We start from the raw sequence: 19,609 nt of genomic DNA on the forward strand, positions 1-19,609 counted from the left end.
AGAGTCCCGGATGTGATCATGGACATGACGAGGAGTCTCGAAATGGTCGAGACATAAAGATCGATATATTGGAAGCCTATATTTGGACATCGGAATCGTTCCGAGTGAAATCGGCATTTTTCGGAGTACCGGAGAGTTACGGGAATTCACCGGGGAGTATATGGGCCTTATTGGGCCATACGGGAATAGAGGAGAGAGACCAAAAGGAAGGAGGCCTGCGCCCCCCCTCTGGTTCGAATTGGACAAGGGGCGCAGCCCCCTTTTCCTTCTTCCTCTCCCCCTCTTTCCCCTTCTCCTACTCCAACAAGGAAGGAGGGAGTCCTACTCCCGGTGGGAGTAGGACTCCGCTTGGCACGCCCCCTCCTAGGCCGGCCGCCCCCTCCCCCTTGCTCCTTTATATACGGGGGCAGGGGGGCACCCCAGGACACACAAGTTGATGTTCATGATCGTTCCTTAGCCATGTGCGGTGGCCCCCTCCACTATATTCCACCTCGGTCATAATGTAGCGGTGCTTAGCCGAAGCCCTGCGACGGTTGAACATCAAGATCTTCACCACACCGTCGTGCTGACGGAACTCCTCCCGAAAGCTTTGCTGGATCGGAGCCTGGGGAGCGTCATCGAGCTGAACGTGTGCCAAGAACTCGGAGGTGCCGGAGTAACGGTACTTGGATCGGTTGGACCGGGAAGACGTACGACTACTTCCTCTACGTCTCGTCAACGCTTCCGCTTCGGTCTACGAGGGTACGTAGACAGCACTCTCCCCTCTCATTGCTATGCATCACCATGATCTTGCGTGTGCGTAGGAATTTTTTTGAAATTAGTATGTTCCCCAACATATAATATTTGGAGTACATACTGAACTGTGTCTCTAGTGGGGGACGTTAAGACAACGCCCGCCCCTAGGCCGGCCAACATTTTGGAACCATCGAAGTGCATGACCCAGTTGGAATATGTACCACACTCTTTAGGGAGTTCAGCCTCAGTCCATTCGGCGATGAAGTCGGCCAGTACTTGGGATTTAATTGCCCTGCATGGCTTGTATGTGATGTCAAATGGAAGGAGCTCAATGGCCCACTTGGCGATCCGGCCCGTGGCATCGCGGTTGTTTATTATCTCATTGAGTGGTACTTCGGAAGCCACCGTGATTGAGCACTCTTGAAAGTAGTGTCGTAGCTTCCGGGATGTCATGAAGACCGCGTATGCTATCTTTTGGTAATGAGGGTACCGGGATTTGCACGGTGTGAGGACAGTGGATACGTAGTATACCGGTTTCTGAAGTGGAAATTTGTGTCCGTCCTCATCTCGCTCGACGATGAGCACCGCGCTCACCACCTAGTGTGTTGCCGAGATGTATAATAACATGGGTTCGCTAATGTTCGGCGCGGCTAGGATTGGGTTGCTTGCTAAAAGAGCTTTTATCTCTTCCAGTCCTGCCTTTGCCGCATCCGTCCACTCGAGGTGATCGGTGCATCAGAGAAGGCGATAAAGTGGCAATGGTTTTTCTCCTAATCTGGAGATAAAGCGGCTTAAATCTACCACGCATTCGGCTAGTTTTTGGACCTGTTTAAGGTCTGTTGGTGTAGCCAGTTGTGACAAAGCCCGGATTTTGGCTGGATTTGCCTCAATTCCTCTATTGAAAACGATGAAGCCCAACAACTTTCCAGCGGGAACGCCGAAAACACACTTTTCCGGATTGAGCTTGATGTCATATGTGCGAAGGTTGTCGAATGTGAGGCGTGGGTTGTCTATTAAAGACTCGACGTGCTTAGTCTTGATGACTACGTCATCCACGTATGCTTCAACTGTCTTGCCAATTTGTTTCTCCAGGCATGTTTGAATCATGCGTTGGTAGGTAGCGCCGGCGTTTTTGAGCCCAAAGGGCATGGTGTTGAAGCAGAAAGGCCCGTATGGGGTAATAAATGCCGTTGTGACTTGATCGGACTCCTTCATCTTGATTTGATGGTATCCAGAGTATGCGTCGAGAAAACACAGTGAGTCATGTCCTATAGTAGCGTCGATAATCTGATCGATGCGGGGGGAGGGATCCTTAGGGAAGGCCTTGTTGAGGTCTTTGAAATCGATGCACAGGCGCCAGGATTTATCCTTCTTTGGTACCATCATCAAGTTTTCTAGCCAATCCGGGTGTTTTATTTCTCTGATGAATCCAGCCTCGATTAACTTGGCTAGCTCCTCTCCCGTAGCTTGTCGTTTGGGTTCGAAAAAGCGCCGCAGTGTTTGCTTGACCGGCTTATGCCCCTTCAATATATTGTGGCTGTATTCGGCCAGCCTGCGTGGGATCCCTGGCATATCAGAAGGGTGCCAGGCGAATATGTCCCAGTTTTCGCGTAGGAACGCTCGTAGTGCAGCGTCAACCGTTGGGTCCAGCTGTGCCCTGATGGAAGCTGTCTTCTTGGGGTCCGTCAGGTGGACTTGAAATTTGACTATTTCATTTGCTGGATTAAAGGAGGTGGATTTGGGCCGCTTATCAAGGATTACGTCATCCCTGCCCATCGTGGAGCGTAGTGCGGTTAATTCTTCGGCTGCAAGGGCCTCCGACAGTGCCTCGAGGGCCAGGGATGCGGTTTTGTTTTCGGCCCGTAGGGCTATGTCCGGGTCACTGGCAAGAGTGATAATACTGTTGAGCCCGGGCATCTTGAGCTTCATATACCCTTAATGGGGTATAGCTTGAAAGCGTGTGAATGTGTCTCGCCCCAATAGGGCGTGATACCCACTGTTGAAAGGGGTCACTTGGAAGGTTACTTCTTCGGACCGATAGTTCTTCGGAGTGCCGAATACCACGTCAAGTGTAATTTTCCCCGCGCATCGCACCTCCCGGCTAGGAATAATTCCTCGGAAGGTTCTATTACTTTGCTCGATGCGGCTCCTGTCTATTTACATTTTGTTGAGTGTGTCCTCATATATGAGGTTTAGCCCGCTGCCGCCGTCCATGAGCACGTTGGTGAGCCGAAAACCATCCACAATTGGATTGAGGACCAATGCGGCTGGTGCCCAGACTGTCCGGAACTTTGGTTCGTCACTGGCATTGAAAGTTATGGTCGTGTCATTCCAGGGGTTTATTGCTGCGACTTGGCAGACTTCGGCGAGGTCGCGGAGTGCCCTCTTGCGCCGATTGTTTGAAGCGAAAGTCTCGAAGACCGTCAATACTCTAAGCTCGTTGTGCCTAAGGCTGTGGGTTGATTCGATGTCTGGCGTCGTGTGTATTTTGCATGGCTTATCAAGCCATCCCTCTAGAACGGTTCCGCACCCCGTAATGGGCTTAGATTTCTTTACTATTGGGTCGGGTGCCCCACGAGGGTGCATCCTTTTTGTCCGGACGATGGGTTGAGTGGAAACCGGTGGTTCCCAGCGAGTTGCCTGGGTTTTCCAGGCGCTTTCCATTGCGCAGTACTTCTGTACTATGGTTGCTAAGTCGGCGAAGTGTAATACGCGACGGCGGTTGATGGCGTTGAGGATTCCTTCGTCCGTGCAGTTATTGATAAATATAGAGATTGCGTCTTCGTCGCGGCAATCTTTAATCTTGTCTTTGATAAGGAGGAATCTGGCCCAAAAGTGTTGGACTATTTCCTGAGACTGCTGTCGTATGTACGTGAGATCGCGTATATCTCGGTGGGTGGGTGGCTTTAAATCCGAACCCTAACCCAATTTGGGATCTGGAGCTTGAGAAACTTCCGAGCTTAATAGTTCGGGCTCCAGGATATCAACCGATTTTTCAGGCCCACTGTCCGATTCTAGGTTCGGAGGGCAGGGCATGTCTTTCCGCAGACAAGTATCCGACTTTTCGAGCTCGGAAATCCGAACATAGCTCGTCCTCAATATAGAGGAAGAGTTGTTGTTTTGCTCCTCTACTACCGCTCCTGATGGGTGATCGGCAGAGATTTGATTTCTCTCTTATCGGGTTTAAGCCCAATCCGATCGTAGTCTGTAGCAACCCCCAGGGCGGCGATGCGATCCAGGAGTTTGTTTAAAGACGAAAACTCCGTCGGATCCATCCGTTTGGAGTATTCGGAGTCAACACGGAGGCGATTTTCGATGACCCGAGAAGTCATCGTTGGCTCAACGGCCAAACGGGCGGTCATGGTAAAGCCGCCCAGCCGAAGGGTTTGGCCTAAGGCCAGGGCTCCTCCGGAGGTGATATTGTCCTTGATGACAAGGTGAGCCATCAAACCTGTCTTTGACGTCACATCGGAACTCTCAATGAAAGCACCAATGTCGGTGTCAAAACCGGCGGATCTCGGGTAGGGGGTCCCGAGCTATGCGTCTAAGGTCGATGGTAACAGGAGACGGGGGACACGATGTTTACCCAAGTTCGGGCCCTCTCTATGGAGGTAATACCCTACTTCCTGCTTGATTGATCTTGATGAATTTGAGTATTACAAGAGTTGATCTACCACGAGATCGTAATGGCTAAACCCTAGAAGTCTAACTTGTATGATTGTGATTGCCTCTACGGACTAAACCCTCTGGTTTATATAGACACCGGAGGGGACTAGGGTTGTACAAAGTCGATTACAGAGAAAGGAATCTACATAGCCGAACGCCAAGCTTGCCATCCACGCAAAGGAGAGTCCCATCCGAACACGAGAAGAATTCTTCTGTCTTGTATCTTCATAGTCCATCAGTCCGGCCCACGTCACATAGTCCGGACGGCCGATGACCCCTTAATCCAGGACTCCCTCAGCAGGTTCGCTTGCGATTTCATGGGGAGGAGGGGAGATGCGCGACGGGGATGGAATACAGGAGGAGGAGGACGAGCGGCGAGAGGGGAGGAGCCAGAGGTGGTGGCCGGAGGGGAGGAGGCGGAGATGGCGGCGCAGGGAAGGGAGGAAGAGGATGTGGAGCCGCGACTGTGAAGAGGAGAGGGGGCGCGAGTACGGGAGGAGGCAGGCGGCCAGGTCTCTACTGGAGCTGCTTCATTTTATATGCCAACAAATGAAATAACGAAAATGCCCTCGGCAGCCATCCAATTTTACAGGCGGTGGCACGGATGCTTCTACACTATTCATTGTAGCAGTGTCCGTGTTTTATCCAAAGGCCCGGATCTTCTAGACGCGAGATCGAACGGCCTGAAACGCATCAAAAGAACGATCCGACAGCCGACAGTGGCTAAGCTCTGAGAAGCCTGGGTGGCTCCTGCTATGCTTATTTCTGGATATTTTATGGGACAGAGAAAGTCCTAGAACGTGATGCCTATCACGAATAATGGTTGTTATCCCTTGTAGTACACTGCTTAACCTTGTTTTGTGTGCGTGTGTGTGTAATGGTGGCAAGTGGCAACTTACCATTGACCAAACCACGTCAAGATTTTTTATTTAGAAAAAGCACCGGGTGCCCAGATTTATGGAAACCACGTCAAGTTTGAAACCAAGCGAATCAAATTGACCTCGTGTTTGCAGTACATTGCTCATGTACATGTGTGTACAACTGCGTCCGGTTTGCATGTTTTTGCTCATGTAGATGAGACGCAGGTTCAGTTTGCATGTTTTCAAGCAAACTCAAGCTGGGAAGGGTCAAATAAAGATACACATAACAGGGACTTGTTTGAGAGAAAGAATTAAAGAACATCGTGCAGGGAAGGCCGGCCGCTTCCAGTAGTTTATGTCAGGAGAAGGTTAATTAGTTGTCAGTTGTCATGTGAGTAAACTAAACCCTGGTTCAAAATCGAGCAAGAAAATAACAAATCCTTTCAACAAGAACCGATTGGTGCCACGGCAGAAGCTGGCGTCGAGCAAATCGATTGCGACCGCCCGTCCATAATTGCATCTTATATTATCTTCCGATGGATCATCTAGCACCTCCTTGATTGCATCTTATATTATCGAAAATGATGCCATCTTGGACTGGACACCTTCGACCTACCCTAGCTTAATTCCATCTTGGACGGACACGGCAGCCGGCACCAGCATGCGGTGGACACTATGAATCAAAGCCAACAGAGAAAAGTTTGACAGCTCGCATTTTATAACATCATCTTATAAAATATATATACAGTATCATCATCTATAAAAAAAGATACTAGTGTCGAAAACGCTCTTATATTATGGGATGGAATGAGTAAAACACAATAAATCACCGGATCCGTTTGGTATGCTGAAGCAACTTTGAATTTTGAGTTCCACAAGCCATCAGGCATTGAATGGCTATACAACTAGCGTTGATAAGAACACGTCAAATGGTTGTCTTGATGAAGGTATTGTTCGGAATTTACTGGGAATTGTTTTACAGGGTGAAACTCCTTGATCAAACCTTCAGTGGTTGGATCCGACGACGGCGTCACTTACAATGATGTCTCCTTCCTGAAGGCGTCGCTTTTGGAGATCCTTTCTCGGAGTCCTGATGTTATCGAGAAATGTTGTTGCGGATGGTCACTATTATATATCGTCACTTTGGTAAAAAAAAATCTTCATCCGCCTACGCATAGCTTCGGTCTGCTATGACTTTGCATTTGCTGGCGCGATCTCTTTGTGTGTGTGTGTGTGTGTGTGTGTGTGTGTGTGTGTGTGTGTGTGTGTTTGCTGTGTGGATCCTAGATATGCAGAGGCCAAATGTGTACTCATTCTGATTGTATCCCTCGATGCTATACTAAGAGTCAATAAAAAATGTCCTTCATTGAAAAATGTCCAATGATTGTCTGCTCCTCCTTTCTCTAGGCTTGTAGTCGGCTATGCAACAGTACGCAGTTAGCGCCCATTACCCAAAACAACCCCAAAAATCAAAAGACATGTGCACAACAATTTGGAAACAAACAGATATTTCCCACAAAAAGGTCACACTATATAAAAAATGTTCCTTTTCTTCTAGAAAATAAGTAAGCAACATAAAGATCTATCACCCTAGCAGTAAGTGCATGTAGCCTTTTGAGAGAGTCCATATTTCAACCCTCAATTGCTAGCAAAGTCCAAGAAACAACCCCAAACTTCAAAACCCTCTATTTTACAACACCAAACTACGAAAACGGGACAACTATCGACCTTCCTCATCTCAAACTAGTATTATGGGCAATTTTGAATGGTTTTCACTTGTTGACCGCCTAGTCAATAAACTCAGCTGCCACTACGACCTCCAAAGTAGCTTACGAAAGGTGAAGCCATTACTATTGAAAAAACCAGATCCAGGTATCACCCCAAACAAGCCGTTCAACTCCAGACTTGGCACCCCCGCTCGACGATGATCTAGGAGGAGGAAACAATACCTTCCAACTGCCAACCACGACCACATAACATGATCTGCCGCTTCTAGTTGCCATCGTCGCATACCACTATCTGCAGCTGCTCCTGCACTACCTCTTGAGCTCCACGTCAATGTTGGAGCAAACGTCATCGTAAAGAGGCAGCCTGAGGATAGAAGTCCACCATATGAATGCCACTGCCGCCACACCATCTCCACTTAAACAGGCTAGCAAGCAGATCCATCACCCATCATCGAGTAGAATGCCGCGTCAAGGAATGATCTGAAGCATTATTTACAACTGATAGCTGATGTCACGAATTAGGAGCAAAAGATGATATAATAATGCATGTGTCGATATGATTTATAAGGCCATGGCGTGGTAGGCTAACTCGGCTCTATCTCAAATGCCATATCAATTGTGTAGTCTCTCATTTTGTACTCAGAATAGTTAATGAGCGTTAGGTAAGAGAAGAAATTGTATCTGCTCCATCTCGTAGTTAATTTGCAATACGTAAGCAAACATATTTTTTTATCTGCTCCACCTCGAAGTAGTTAATGTGGGTTAAGTAAGCAGAGATTTTTTATATGCTCCATGTGCAGAAGGAGTTGGACCGATCTTTTTCTTTCCCCTCTCGCAAGGCAACTAAGACAAAGCTTTCCACCACTCGATCTCCTCCGGGGATATTCTGGATTCACTTTCCTTCCGCCTTGCCGCTCAGGCGATCGGTGGTGGGAAGGGCAATAGTGGTGCCTCTGCTCGGCCTAGTAGATAGGCTAGGATTTTAGTCCTCGCAGGAGTGGCGCTCGGACGGATTGCGATACTTCTTCTTCGAGTCGGCTGTGATCCTCCTTATGCTCGTCCGTCGGGATGAATTAGATGGAGATTTGACGTTGATTTCTGTTACCTCCTCGGCACGGCAAGGTTAGGGTTCCTCATGGTGCGTATGCGATAAGGATATTTGGTGCCAGATTCTTTTGATTGATTTAAGGGTTCAACAGCGACGACTATGGCTCCGGGGCATTAGTCCTTAGGGACACGTCCACAAAGACTTCCCGGATGTCATCAGCAAGTTAGACCGGCTCTGGTATGGGAGATGGGTCAGCGACTTGTTCTAGCGGCATCAATGGTCATTCAATGGACAGGGACCTCGATGTAAGTTTTTGTTATGTTTTGGATGTTTTATACTTTTGATCAACCTTTAGTGCTGAGTCATTTTCGAAGAATAGAAACTTGGGAAGGAGACAAGCAACGAAGGGAGACATGAGGCAGGATAAGGGTGAGGTGACCCCACAGCTAGCCTTTCTCTTCTCTCGACAACTAGGTTAGCATGTGAACCAAAGAGGTACTCCCTCTATCTAGGTGCGTAAGTCACCTTACGAAAACCAAATAATCCCAAAACACTTAGACACGGTACATTAACTCCCTCCCCGTTTCTTGTTTTGTGACATATCAACCAATAAGAGACGTGGGCCGTGCATGCTTTCAATGACTTGAGACTATGAATTAGCAAAAAGACATTAAGTTTTCTCGTTTTCCTCTCTGCCTTGGTCGCAGTGAACAATGTAAGATAACTTACACACCTAGACGGAGGGAGTAGAGATCCTTCCATAAATATACCCCTACATCGTCCAGCCACAACGGACATAAACCAAGACAAGGTTGGTGCCTTCGTCTAGCTAGCCATCCTAGTATTAGTGTTCTCCACCCCGCCCCCACCCACCCATGGCCAGCTTCCAGATTGCACCGTTCGCTGGACTCTTGGAGAACACCGAGTTTAACTTCCGTAGCTTGTACTTGCACAACGCTTCTTCTGGACCAAACCGAACCAGAGGAGCCATAATAAACCATAATGCTACCGCTGGGTGGGGCCATACATTCATTGTTGACTGGACAATATATGATGGCACTGGCCCGGGCGCGAAGCTTGTCGGACGTGCCCAAGGCCAGCAAATCTATGCTAGTAAATGGAGTCATTCCGTCACCCTTGAGTTCACGAATGGGAGGTACGGGTGTGTACATGTTATTTTTATTTTTCATATGTATTTAGGCCACAATTTTCGATTGTAGGTACTCTTGCCCCCTTTTTTGCGTTGTAATCCTAAGCACCCGATGCTAGCTCTCGTTTTTTAGAAAGAAAAAAATAGCTTATATAAGATTTTGTAGGTCACCGACATGGGAGGACTAAGGAAAAGCTTCTCGTTAGATTACTTAAAAGTCCAATTACACAGGTTTAAGGGCTCCACGCTCCAGTTAATGGGACTCTCAGCGACCTTTGAGCAACCAAGTGAGTGGTCTATTACTGGCGGGACAGGTGATCTTGCGATGGCGCGTGGTGTAGTCAAGGTGAAATTCCATGAGGTGGTAAAGGATGGAGACACATGGGAGCTTAGCTTCCATGGATTTTGCAGCATGCAGGTGAGAAGAGTATTTATTTATTAGTTGAAGCTTTTTTTGGGTGCTTTAATTATGTCCAAGTTCATCGACCAATTCAATTTTATGTACCGATCCTTGTTGCCCAGCCGTTAGGAATATAGAGAGCTAGCTGATGGGGATCATATTACTTGTACATGATGCAGAGCTTGCCCACTCTCACAAAGGCTGGCCCATGGGGTGGACATGGTGGTTCAGGTACGGACTCAGAACAGCCATGGCGCATAGAAAGTATGACCATCGTCCATGAGGGGACAATTGCCAAGTATTCATGCACTTACGTTGACCTGTCCGGAAAGAGGCGCACCACGGGTTCTTGGGGTGGTGGTAATGGTATCCCCACAAAGGTTTGTTTTTCATGCATGTTTTGGTTCTGGGATTGCTAATTTTTCATTACTTCAATGGAATGAGAACATAGCTGGGTTTGGCCGGTGTTGTTTGTAGAGTGTCCAAAATTGCTAGGTCAGTTGTTGATCAATGATTTCCTTTCGTTGACGTGTTGCAGGTCCAGCTGGGGCCTCGGGAGATTTTGAAAGCCGTGTCTGGAACACATGTCTGCCTTAACAATGGACAGACTGTTATTGAGTCACTGAAGTTTGTCACGAACGAAGGAACATACGGACCATTTGGACATACAACCGGTACGCCCTTCAAAGCTAATGTGCCGGAAGACCAAAGCATCGTTGGCTTCTTTGGCCGTGCAGACGATACGCAACTCATCGCGTTTGGTATTTACACGGTTTGAATTCTGTTAGTGCCTGCCCATGGTGATGCGCACAATTTCAGTTTTAGTTCAGCCCAATACATTTTTCTTTGTTTAACTCGATATGATCGATGGAGTGTCCATCGGGACCTCCATCTTGCAGTTCTTAACTTGCTCCCCGTATCTCGGTGCGTGCTTTGTCGTCCGTTATTATGTTGAGTAAATCTATTATGTTTGATGATGAGAAATAAAGTTCCCCCATTCAGTGACGTGCAGTCCTCGTCGATGTTTCACTAAATTTATCTGTTTTCTTCCGCTCATGGGCACTCGTAGACTCCATGCATGAATCATGTGCGTGCCCCACTAAGTCAAGTCTATGATGTCATTGTATTTCTCTTGACAGCAACTTGAGGCTGAATAAACCTGGAAAATGTGTAGAGAATTGGCGACAACAAAAGATGCGCGAGCGGCGTGCTTTTGAAAGTTCTATGAAAGCTAATTTCACAGCAAGGGCATTGAGACTTGGTGTCCTGGACAGAGTTTATTCAGTCAACATTGATATTGATGCATAGCAATTAGGGCAAGTGATATAAATTGCCTGCAATAGTGGTAAAAGCGGACATGCTACTGGAAATTCTAGCAAAGCTAAAGTGAAAGAAAGGATAGCGATTAGATGACTTTGCTGTCCTGAACGAAGTTTTCAAGATGTTTGTTTATCATTCAAGCAATTAGACAAGCTTTGAAAGACCTTGCTGTACTGGAAATTCTAGCAAAGCTAAATATAATAGTGAAAGAAAGGATAGGGATAGCGATTAGACAGACTTTGCTATCCTCGATAAAGTTGATTATTCTTGTGACTGGACAAGCTTTGCAAGACTTTGCTATACTGGAAATTCCAGTGGAGCTAAAGCTAAAGTGAAAGAAAGGATACCAAGTGGAAGAGACTGCTTTGCGCTTATTCTGAGACTGCCCTTTCACCCTCAGATGCTGGGACATGCTTACACCACACAAAAAGAGACACATGTGTGATACATAAAGTAATGCTAGTTCTAGCTGAATTACGAAAATAAGTGGGTATGAACCTAATCATTATGTCTTTCTGGCGATTGGATGCAAAGAAATGATAAGATCTTCAGGCACATTAATCCAAGTTTTATATCCTGGGAAGTTCTACTCAAGAGAGATCTTGTTATACTACAACACAGAGTCAAGCTCAAATTCAAGCAAGGTTTTCAAGACTGGAGAAAAGCTCAATTTTAGTTTCCTGATTGGTTACCATGATGTTTCCTAAGAAAGGCATTGGATAGTTTGGTGGGCTTTTTCTTTTTCTTTTACCTTCATATATATATAGGCCCGCTAAAATAAGCCTGAGCGCATTATAGATTAGCGTGCGCTCCGGCGGCCTGACCCAATCAGACTCCTCGCTAATTAGCCAGAACCGTCCCATGTTCCGCGCGCCTCCGTGACTGGGTGGAAAATCTATCGTAAAATGCTAATGAAACATAGTAACCTTGATGTTTCGTGTGCTTCCGTGACCGTGTGGAATCCATAGTAAAACTCTAATGGGACATAGTAATAGATCTTGCTCATTACCGCCTCTCCTTGTCTGGCTATGCATGATTAGGGAAATTTGCACGTAGTAATGTGTTTATAGAATGTAGTAACGAATTTTCATAATTAGTGAAGGAAAAATAGTAATGATTACTAGATTGCCATAACTATCACTCTATGACCAAATACTCCCATTACTTGATTAAATGCCTACTAGATTAACAATTGTTTGTAAAGTATCCATAATCTTATACTACAATCAAGACTGGACGTACAAGACAATTCAGTGAAAATACCTTACTAGAATTAAGACTTGACATATACCAGACTTCGGATGAAATACCCTAAGAAGAAGCTCTCACGTAACCACTATACTAGTTTATGGTAATTGCATTACCACCATAAACCAATTACTAGAGGGACTAGCGACGTATGTTTACTAGTTCCCAACATTGACTAAAAGTAAGACACCCCGTAATGGCTGTAGTTTTGTTACCATATATCTAAACATTCATTACCATGGTTAATTAGGAGGTTGTAGGGCGGTGCATGCCATCTGATAAGGCAAACAATACCATTACCATATTTGCTGATGTTTACTATCATTAGCATGTAGTGTTGTGGGGCGGGGATGGATAGCCTGGCTTGGGTAAATGTGTTACTATATTCTGTAGTGCTTTTACTATATTTCCCAAACAATTACGAGCGTGTAGACTAAAGAAAGGAGGGACGGGGTGGTCAATGCAGTCACGTAATAATTATATGGTTGTTACGATGGTTTTCAACCTTTTTACGATCAAGCGGTGACAGGCTTCTCGGTTGGTTAATTTCGCAGCGGCGCGTGCGGATGTATGGTCCACCTAGCCTGGCCGGAACGCACGATTAGCGATTCTACGCTCGGGCTTAGATTAGCACTACCACACACACACACACACACATATATATATATATATATATATATATATATATATATATATATATATATATACACTTTGATTTATTGAAAATATACCGTAGACCAATTGTTCTACGATCTCTTGCCTCAAAAATTGTAGCTAAGCTAAAGTAACTGCATGTAGAGCAAAAGACGAGTCAAGATGTAGCCATCACTGGAGGTAGTTGTACGATGTATGTTGACCATGACACTATTTTACCTACCAACTGTTTGACTCAATTATTCAAGCAGTTATTGTTTAGTACTTTTTATAAAATTGTACTAAATCAGCGACATTTATTTTGAAACAGCGAGAGTACTGATCATTCAACCATGTCGCAGAATTCTTATATGTGCACATGGATGGGCCCTCTAACTGATATATCCTCTAAAGTCCGATGGCCCTCGGAGTGAAGCATTGATGCATAGAGCAAGTTGTATCAACTGCCTGCAGGAATAACAAAAAAGGAGTTAAGACGTAACAACTGTTGAAAGTTTTTTTTGAGCATTAGTACAGACACAAGCGCTCATATACACGCGCATACACTCACCCCTATAAACGCACGCACGCACACCCTACCCTTATGAGCACATCCGAGAGACAGCCGGCATATTATCTTGAGATTTACGAAGTCACCGTAGGCGCTTCATCGTCGACGGGAACGTCTCCTCCCACTGAAAGCGCATCGCCGGAAATCCTGAAATAAATCCAGGAATAATGCGAGCACCAGAATTTGAACCCTGATGGGTTGGGGATACCACTGTCCACCTAACCAACTCAACCACAGGTTGATTCGCACAACTGCTGGAAGTTGTTGCACGTGTGGATATGTTGATCGACCATGACGTAACACCTAGCACGATTTTGTGACTTAATTATTCTTTTCTTTTTTGATTGAGAATAAAATACTCGATTCTTCAAGCAGGTTGCAGCCTGATAGGCGTCCATCGGAAGTCGTAAATGGCCTGGGAATTGGGCAAGGCCCAAAAAGGCACGCCCATTGTAAAACAATTATTTTTCTTCTAGAAGTGCTGCAGTGACCATAGTTTTTACACATCATTATATCTGCAAAAACCAGTGATAAGTAAGGTGCCACAAAATGAAAATATGTATCTTAGCATGTGTGCCTAAATATTAGATCAAGAGGCGCTCTTATTGCACTTGTCTCCAACATCCTGGACATTTTAGCTGCAATGGAGCCTTTGTAAGGGATCCTTTGGTTCAAAGGAATTTCATAGGATTTTTAAAGGGTTAGAATTCTTCGGATCTTTTCCTACATTGGTTGGATTGAGTCATATAGGATCTTTTTCCTATGGAATCATGTGTACTAGATTTCATTGGAAATCTAGCATCCACTCCAACCTTTTTTTTCATTTGCTTTGTTTTTTCTGTGACATCAAACACTATGTATTAATCCTAAGGGATTCAAGTGGACATGCTACTTCAATCCTTTGTTTTTTTTTTCTATTCTTGCGTTTTGAGAATCATACGAATCAAAGAGGGCCTAAATTGTTGTTACTCAGTTATTCATGCATGATTGATTCATGTAACAATGAACCTCCGTGAGCTTACCCATGCGTGCGGTGGTCCAAAGTCCAAACCACTTTATTATTCTTGCCAGTTGGCAGCATACGACAGCAATAGGTATGGTGACCCTTCTTAAAACTAGAAGCACACGTGGAAACAGTAAACATAGAAGCAGACATCAGTGGCGGATCCAATGGGGGTTCCGTGGGTGCCTTGGCACCCTCTCAAAAAATGTAAAATCTTTTTTTATCTAGTACTCTTAGTTTAATTCTATGTGTATTATAAGGGTAGAATGATAAACTGGCATTTTTGTATGGATATACCTGACATTTTTGTTGTGAGTGAGAAGATTGGCACCTCTTGTGGTTAAGTCGTTAAGATCTAGTTATTATATTTAAGAGGAGACTTACAGAATACAGACCGTATAGTATCCATTGATGGTACCTTGTTACGGTATGTATTTTCTCTAAATTTGAATTTTGCCGATGTACTAATGATCTATATTCTATACTACTCCCTTTGTATCAAAATATAAGAGGTTTTTAGATACGGAGGGAGTATATTGTAGTAAATTTTGAATTTTGAATTCATGGGCGGTGTACTGATGCAACTCCGAGTTTTGGCTTCCACGAAACATCGAGCATGAAAATAAATAATTGGCCAGCATTTGATGATAAGAAAATGGAGTACAATGTTGATGATAAAAAAAAGAAGGCACAATGTCTCTGTGAGTCGGGACATGGTGTCACTGCCACACCATTGATTCCGTCGAGCTGGAGCTGGATGGCTCGCCTCGTCTGAGCAGACCGCCGCCGCTGCTGGCCTCCCCGGCCGAAGGTTCCTCGTTCCTACTCCCCCTGCCCCCTCCTCTCCCGTCCTCCCCACGGATCTGCACGGTGCATGGGACTCGCAGTTGTTATCCGCCACCAGGATGGCTCGCTGCATCTGACCAGACCTCCGGCTATCCGGGGCCGCTGGCAGCCGTTGCTGGGCAGCAGCGTCCTCCTTCCTACTCCCTCCTTCCTCGGCATGACAGCAGCGTCCGTCATGGCTTCACTCTCCGCCGCTTACGCTCAACACTGATAAGCTGCCGTCGGCTGTCCTCCGCAGGGCCGTTCTCCCTCGTGCCGCCAAATGCTACTCCGCTCGCCCCGCCCCGCCTCCGATCTGCGCCTCTGCTGCGGAGGTGCACGCCACCTGTTCGACCGCTGGTCCGTGCTTCTTGTTGGAATTTTGCTAGTAGGCCTTTGGCCCAAAGCCTAATTAAAATTCTGAAATTCTCTTGGTTCATTCATGTACATATGTGAATGAAATGAATGAGGCTAAAGTTTAGTCCCATCTCATAAGTTGAGAGAGAGCTGCATCTCTTTATAAGGTCAGCTCTTCTACCACTTATATGAGCATGAGAAGAGAAGACCTACACGCGCGTTCCTCCTCCTCGCTCGCCTCGCCACGCCTCGTCACGACGCGCCGTGCGTTGCGGGATTGAGCCGAGCCAAAGACAAAGCTATGCACGTTGTTTACTCCCACGACCTACCCGGCCCGCACTATATAGTCAGGGAGACGTCTACCCTAGCCACGGCCGCTTCGTATGGTTTCTCACCACCGTTCCAGATCATTGCGCCGCCAAGCAAGTCTTCTCCATCCGTCCTTTCGGGGTGCACCGGGAGAAGGGACAGCAGGCCTCCGGAACCCCGCCTCTCGTGATCCTGTACGGGAGAGGGGCGATCAGGTTTTTGGGGTACGCACTCGCGCGACTGCTGGCAGCGACGACTTCTTCCCCAACCTCGGCAACCTCATCCTCGACGACATGGGCGACGACGTCAACGCTGGCGGTGCTGCACCCGCTGCACCGTATGTTATTCTATCCTTCTTGTTCGAGATCGTGGTAGAACCTAGATGTGATCTGTTCATCTACTATGCTAGTTCGCATGATTAGTTTAATCTCTGCTATTGCTGTCATGATCTATTTCCTATTTATTCGGATTAAATCTCGTAGTAATTTGCTCATATTTGCAACAATCCAAAAACTTGATTATAGGCAATTTACTCTGAGTGATTTTGCTGTGCATATGAAGCCGCCTGCCTTTAAGGGGGCGCAATATAAGAGGTGGCGCATGAGAGCAGTCTACTAGTTTCAGACCATGGGCTGCTATGACGCCACCAAGGGCAAGCCTGAGGGCGATCTTAATCCAGCACAGCTGGAAGCTTTTGAGAAGATCAATACCCTCTTCAAAGGCGCTCTTCTGAGTGTTCTTGATGACTCCATTGTGGATTCGTATATGTCGTTTGACAACGGCGAGGACATGTGGGCTGCGCTCGAGGCCAAGTTGCCTCGGACGCCGGCAGCGAGTTGTACGTCATGGAGCAATTCTATGACTACAAGATGACTGATGAGCGCCCTGTTGTAAGAAGGGGAAGGGACTTTGCCATGTCTGCGGTGATCCTAATCAGTAGGCTCCGAAGTGTCCTTACCGCTTTGAAGAGCGTGAACATGAGAAGAGCGGCAAGTCTGCTAATGTTGTCATCGGTGATACTGATATGAAGGAATCAGGGTACAGTATTTTTCCTACCATCCTTTCAGTATTCCAATCTCCTGATTGGTTAATTGATACCGGTGCCAATGTACATGTTTGTGTTGATGCCTTCATGTTTTGTTCTTACCAGGCAACAGGGACTTCACCCTTGCTGATGGGGAACGGGTCACATGCCATCGTTCGAGGTGTTGGTACGATCGATCTGAAGTTTACTTCGGGGAAGACCGTGCGTCTGAAGAACGTTCATCATGTGTCGTCCATCAATAAAATCTTGTTAGCAGTTCCCGTTTATGTCAAGATGGTTTTAAGTTGGTTTTCGAATCCAATAAAGTTGTAATTTCTAAGTATGGACAATTTGTTGAAAAGGCTATGAGAGCGGAGGCTTGTTTCGCCTGTCTTTGTCAGATATTTGCACTAAAGTTATTAATAATGTTTGCCACAACAATGAGTCTGATATTTGGCATTCACGACTTTGTCACATTAACTTTGGTTACATGACGCGGCTAGCCAATATGAATTTAATTCCGAAAATCTCTACTGTCAAAGGCTCTAAGTGCCAAGTATGTGTGCAAGCTAAGCAACCTCACAAGTCCCATAAGACTGCAGAGGCAAGAGACTTGGCGCCACTAGAGCTTATACATTCTGATCTTTGTGAGATGAATGGCGTGTTGACAAAAGGTGGAAAGAGATACTTCATGACGTTGATTGATGACTCCACTAGATATCGTTATGTGTATCCTTTGAAATCAAAAGATGAGGCTTTGACTTTCTTCAAAAACTATAAAGCTGAGGCAGAGAACCAACTTGATCGGAAAATTAAACGGCTTAGGTCCGATCGTGATGGAGAGTATTTTTCCAATGAATTTGATCTGTTTTGTGCAGAACATGGTATAACCCATGAGAGGACGCCTCCCTACTCACCCCAGTGAAATGGGGTAGCCGAAAGAAAAAACTGGACTCTAACTGATATGGTTAACACCATGTTAGACACTTCGGGTCTATCTAAGGAATGGTGGGGGGAGGCGCTAATGACTGCGTGTCATGTCCTAAACCGAGTTCCCACAAAGCATAAGACCATGACTCCATTTGATGAATGGGAAAGGAAAAGATTGAAACTCTCTTACCTACATACTTGGGGTTGTTTGGCGAAAGTCAACATACCAATTCCCAAGAAGCGCAAGCTTGGACCAAAAACTTGTGGTTGTTTGGCGAAAGTCAATACTTGGGGTTCTTCTGGGCTATGCTTTTCATAGCATCGGCTATAGATTTTTGATAATAAAATCTGAGGTATCTGACATGCATGTTGGTACGATTATGGAGTCGAATGATGCAACTTTTTTTGAGGACATATTTTCTATGAAGGATATGTCGAGTTCATCAAATCAGGAGATACCTACTCCATCTAGTGAGGAATTCACTGTAATTCCTGAACCCACCATTGTGATGGAACACGTTGAGAATCTTGTTGAGGGTGACAATAGAACTCCTGTGAGGAGTAAGAGAGAGAGGACCGCAAAGTCCTTTGGTGATGATTTCATTGTATACCTCGTGGATGACACACCCAGGACTATTTCAGAAGCCTATGCATCTCCTGATGCTGACTACTGGAAGGAAGCTGTACGTAGCGAGATGGATTCCATTTTAGCTAACGGTACCTGGGAGATCACTGACCGTCCTTATGGGTGCAAACCTGTAGGATGTAAGTGGGTGTTCAAGAAGAAGCTTAGACCTGATGGTACGATTTAAAAGTACAAGGCACGCCTTGTGGCTAAGGGTTATACCCAGAAAGAAGGTAAAGACTTCTTTGATACTTACTCACCCGTGGCTAGACTGACCATAATTCGGTTGCTACTATCACTGGCTGCCTCTCATGGTCTTCTCATTCATCAAATGGACGTCAAGACGGCTTTCCTCAATGGAGAGTTGAAGGAGAAAATTTACATGGACCAGCCAGATAGTTTTGTAGTACCTGGTCAGGAAGAAAAGGTGTGCAAGTTATTAAAGTCTTTATATGGCCTTAAACAAGCTCCTAAGGAGTGGCATGAGAAGTTCGAAAGAACATTAACTGCTGCCGGCTTTGTAGTAAACGATGGTGACAAGTGTGTGTACTATCGCTATGGTGGGGGCGAAGGAGTTATTCTTTGTCTGTATGTCAACGACATATTGATCTCTGGAACCAAATTTTATTTAATCAAGGAGGTTAAGGATTTCTTATCTTGCTGTTTTGAGATAAAGGATTTAGGAGTAGCCGATGTTATCTTAAACATCAAGCTGTTGAGAGATGAGAATGATGGGATCACACTGCTTCATTTTCACTATGTGGAAAAGGTCTTGAGTCATTTTGGGTATAGCGACTGCACACCTTCTCCAACTCCATATGATGCTAGTGTGTTGCTTCGAAAGAATCAACGGATTGCTAGAGATCAACTGAGGTATTCTCAGATTATTGGCTCGCTTATGTATTTGGCGAGTGCCACGAGGCCTGACATCTCGTTTGCTGTTAGCAAGCTGAGTCGGTTTGTGTCAAAACCGGGAGATGATCATTGGCATGCTCTTGAGAGAGTATTGCGCTATTTGAAAGGCACCGTGAGCTATGGGATTCACTACACCGGGTATCTAAGGGTACTGGAGGGTTATAGTGACTCAAACTGGATATCTGATGCTGATGAGATTAATGCACAAGTGGTTATGTTTTTACACTTGGTGGTGGCGCTGTTTCCTGGAAGTTTTGCAAGCA

The 19,609-nt window shown here is 45.8% G+C and overlaps 1 protein-coding gene across 1 annotated transcript; it reads left to right on the top strand.

Annotated features, from left to right (window-relative positions):
- The first annotated feature begins 8,911 nt into the window (after window positions 1–8,911).
- On the top strand, window positions 8,912–10,538 carry LOC123186762 (mannose/glucose-specific lectin-like). Its single transcript, XM_044598467.1, has 4 exons — window positions 8,912–9,192; window positions 9,418–9,604; window positions 9,766–9,966; window positions 10,125–10,538. Exons 1-4 carry the CDS (start codon window positions 8,912–8,914, stop codon window positions 10,362–10,364), a joined length of 909 nt encoding a protein of 302 aa, XP_044454402.1. The 3' UTR covers window positions 10,365–10,538.
- Window positions 10,539–19,609: the final 9,071 nt, after the last annotated feature.

This window comes from Triticum aestivum, chromosome 2A (assembly GCF_018294505.1).
Source record: "Triticum aestivum cultivar Chinese Spring chromosome 2A, IWGSC CS RefSeq v2.1, whole genome shotgun sequence".
Classification (NCBI taxonomy): domain Eukaryota; kingdom Viridiplantae; phylum Streptophyta; class Magnoliopsida; order Poales; family Poaceae; genus Triticum; species Triticum aestivum.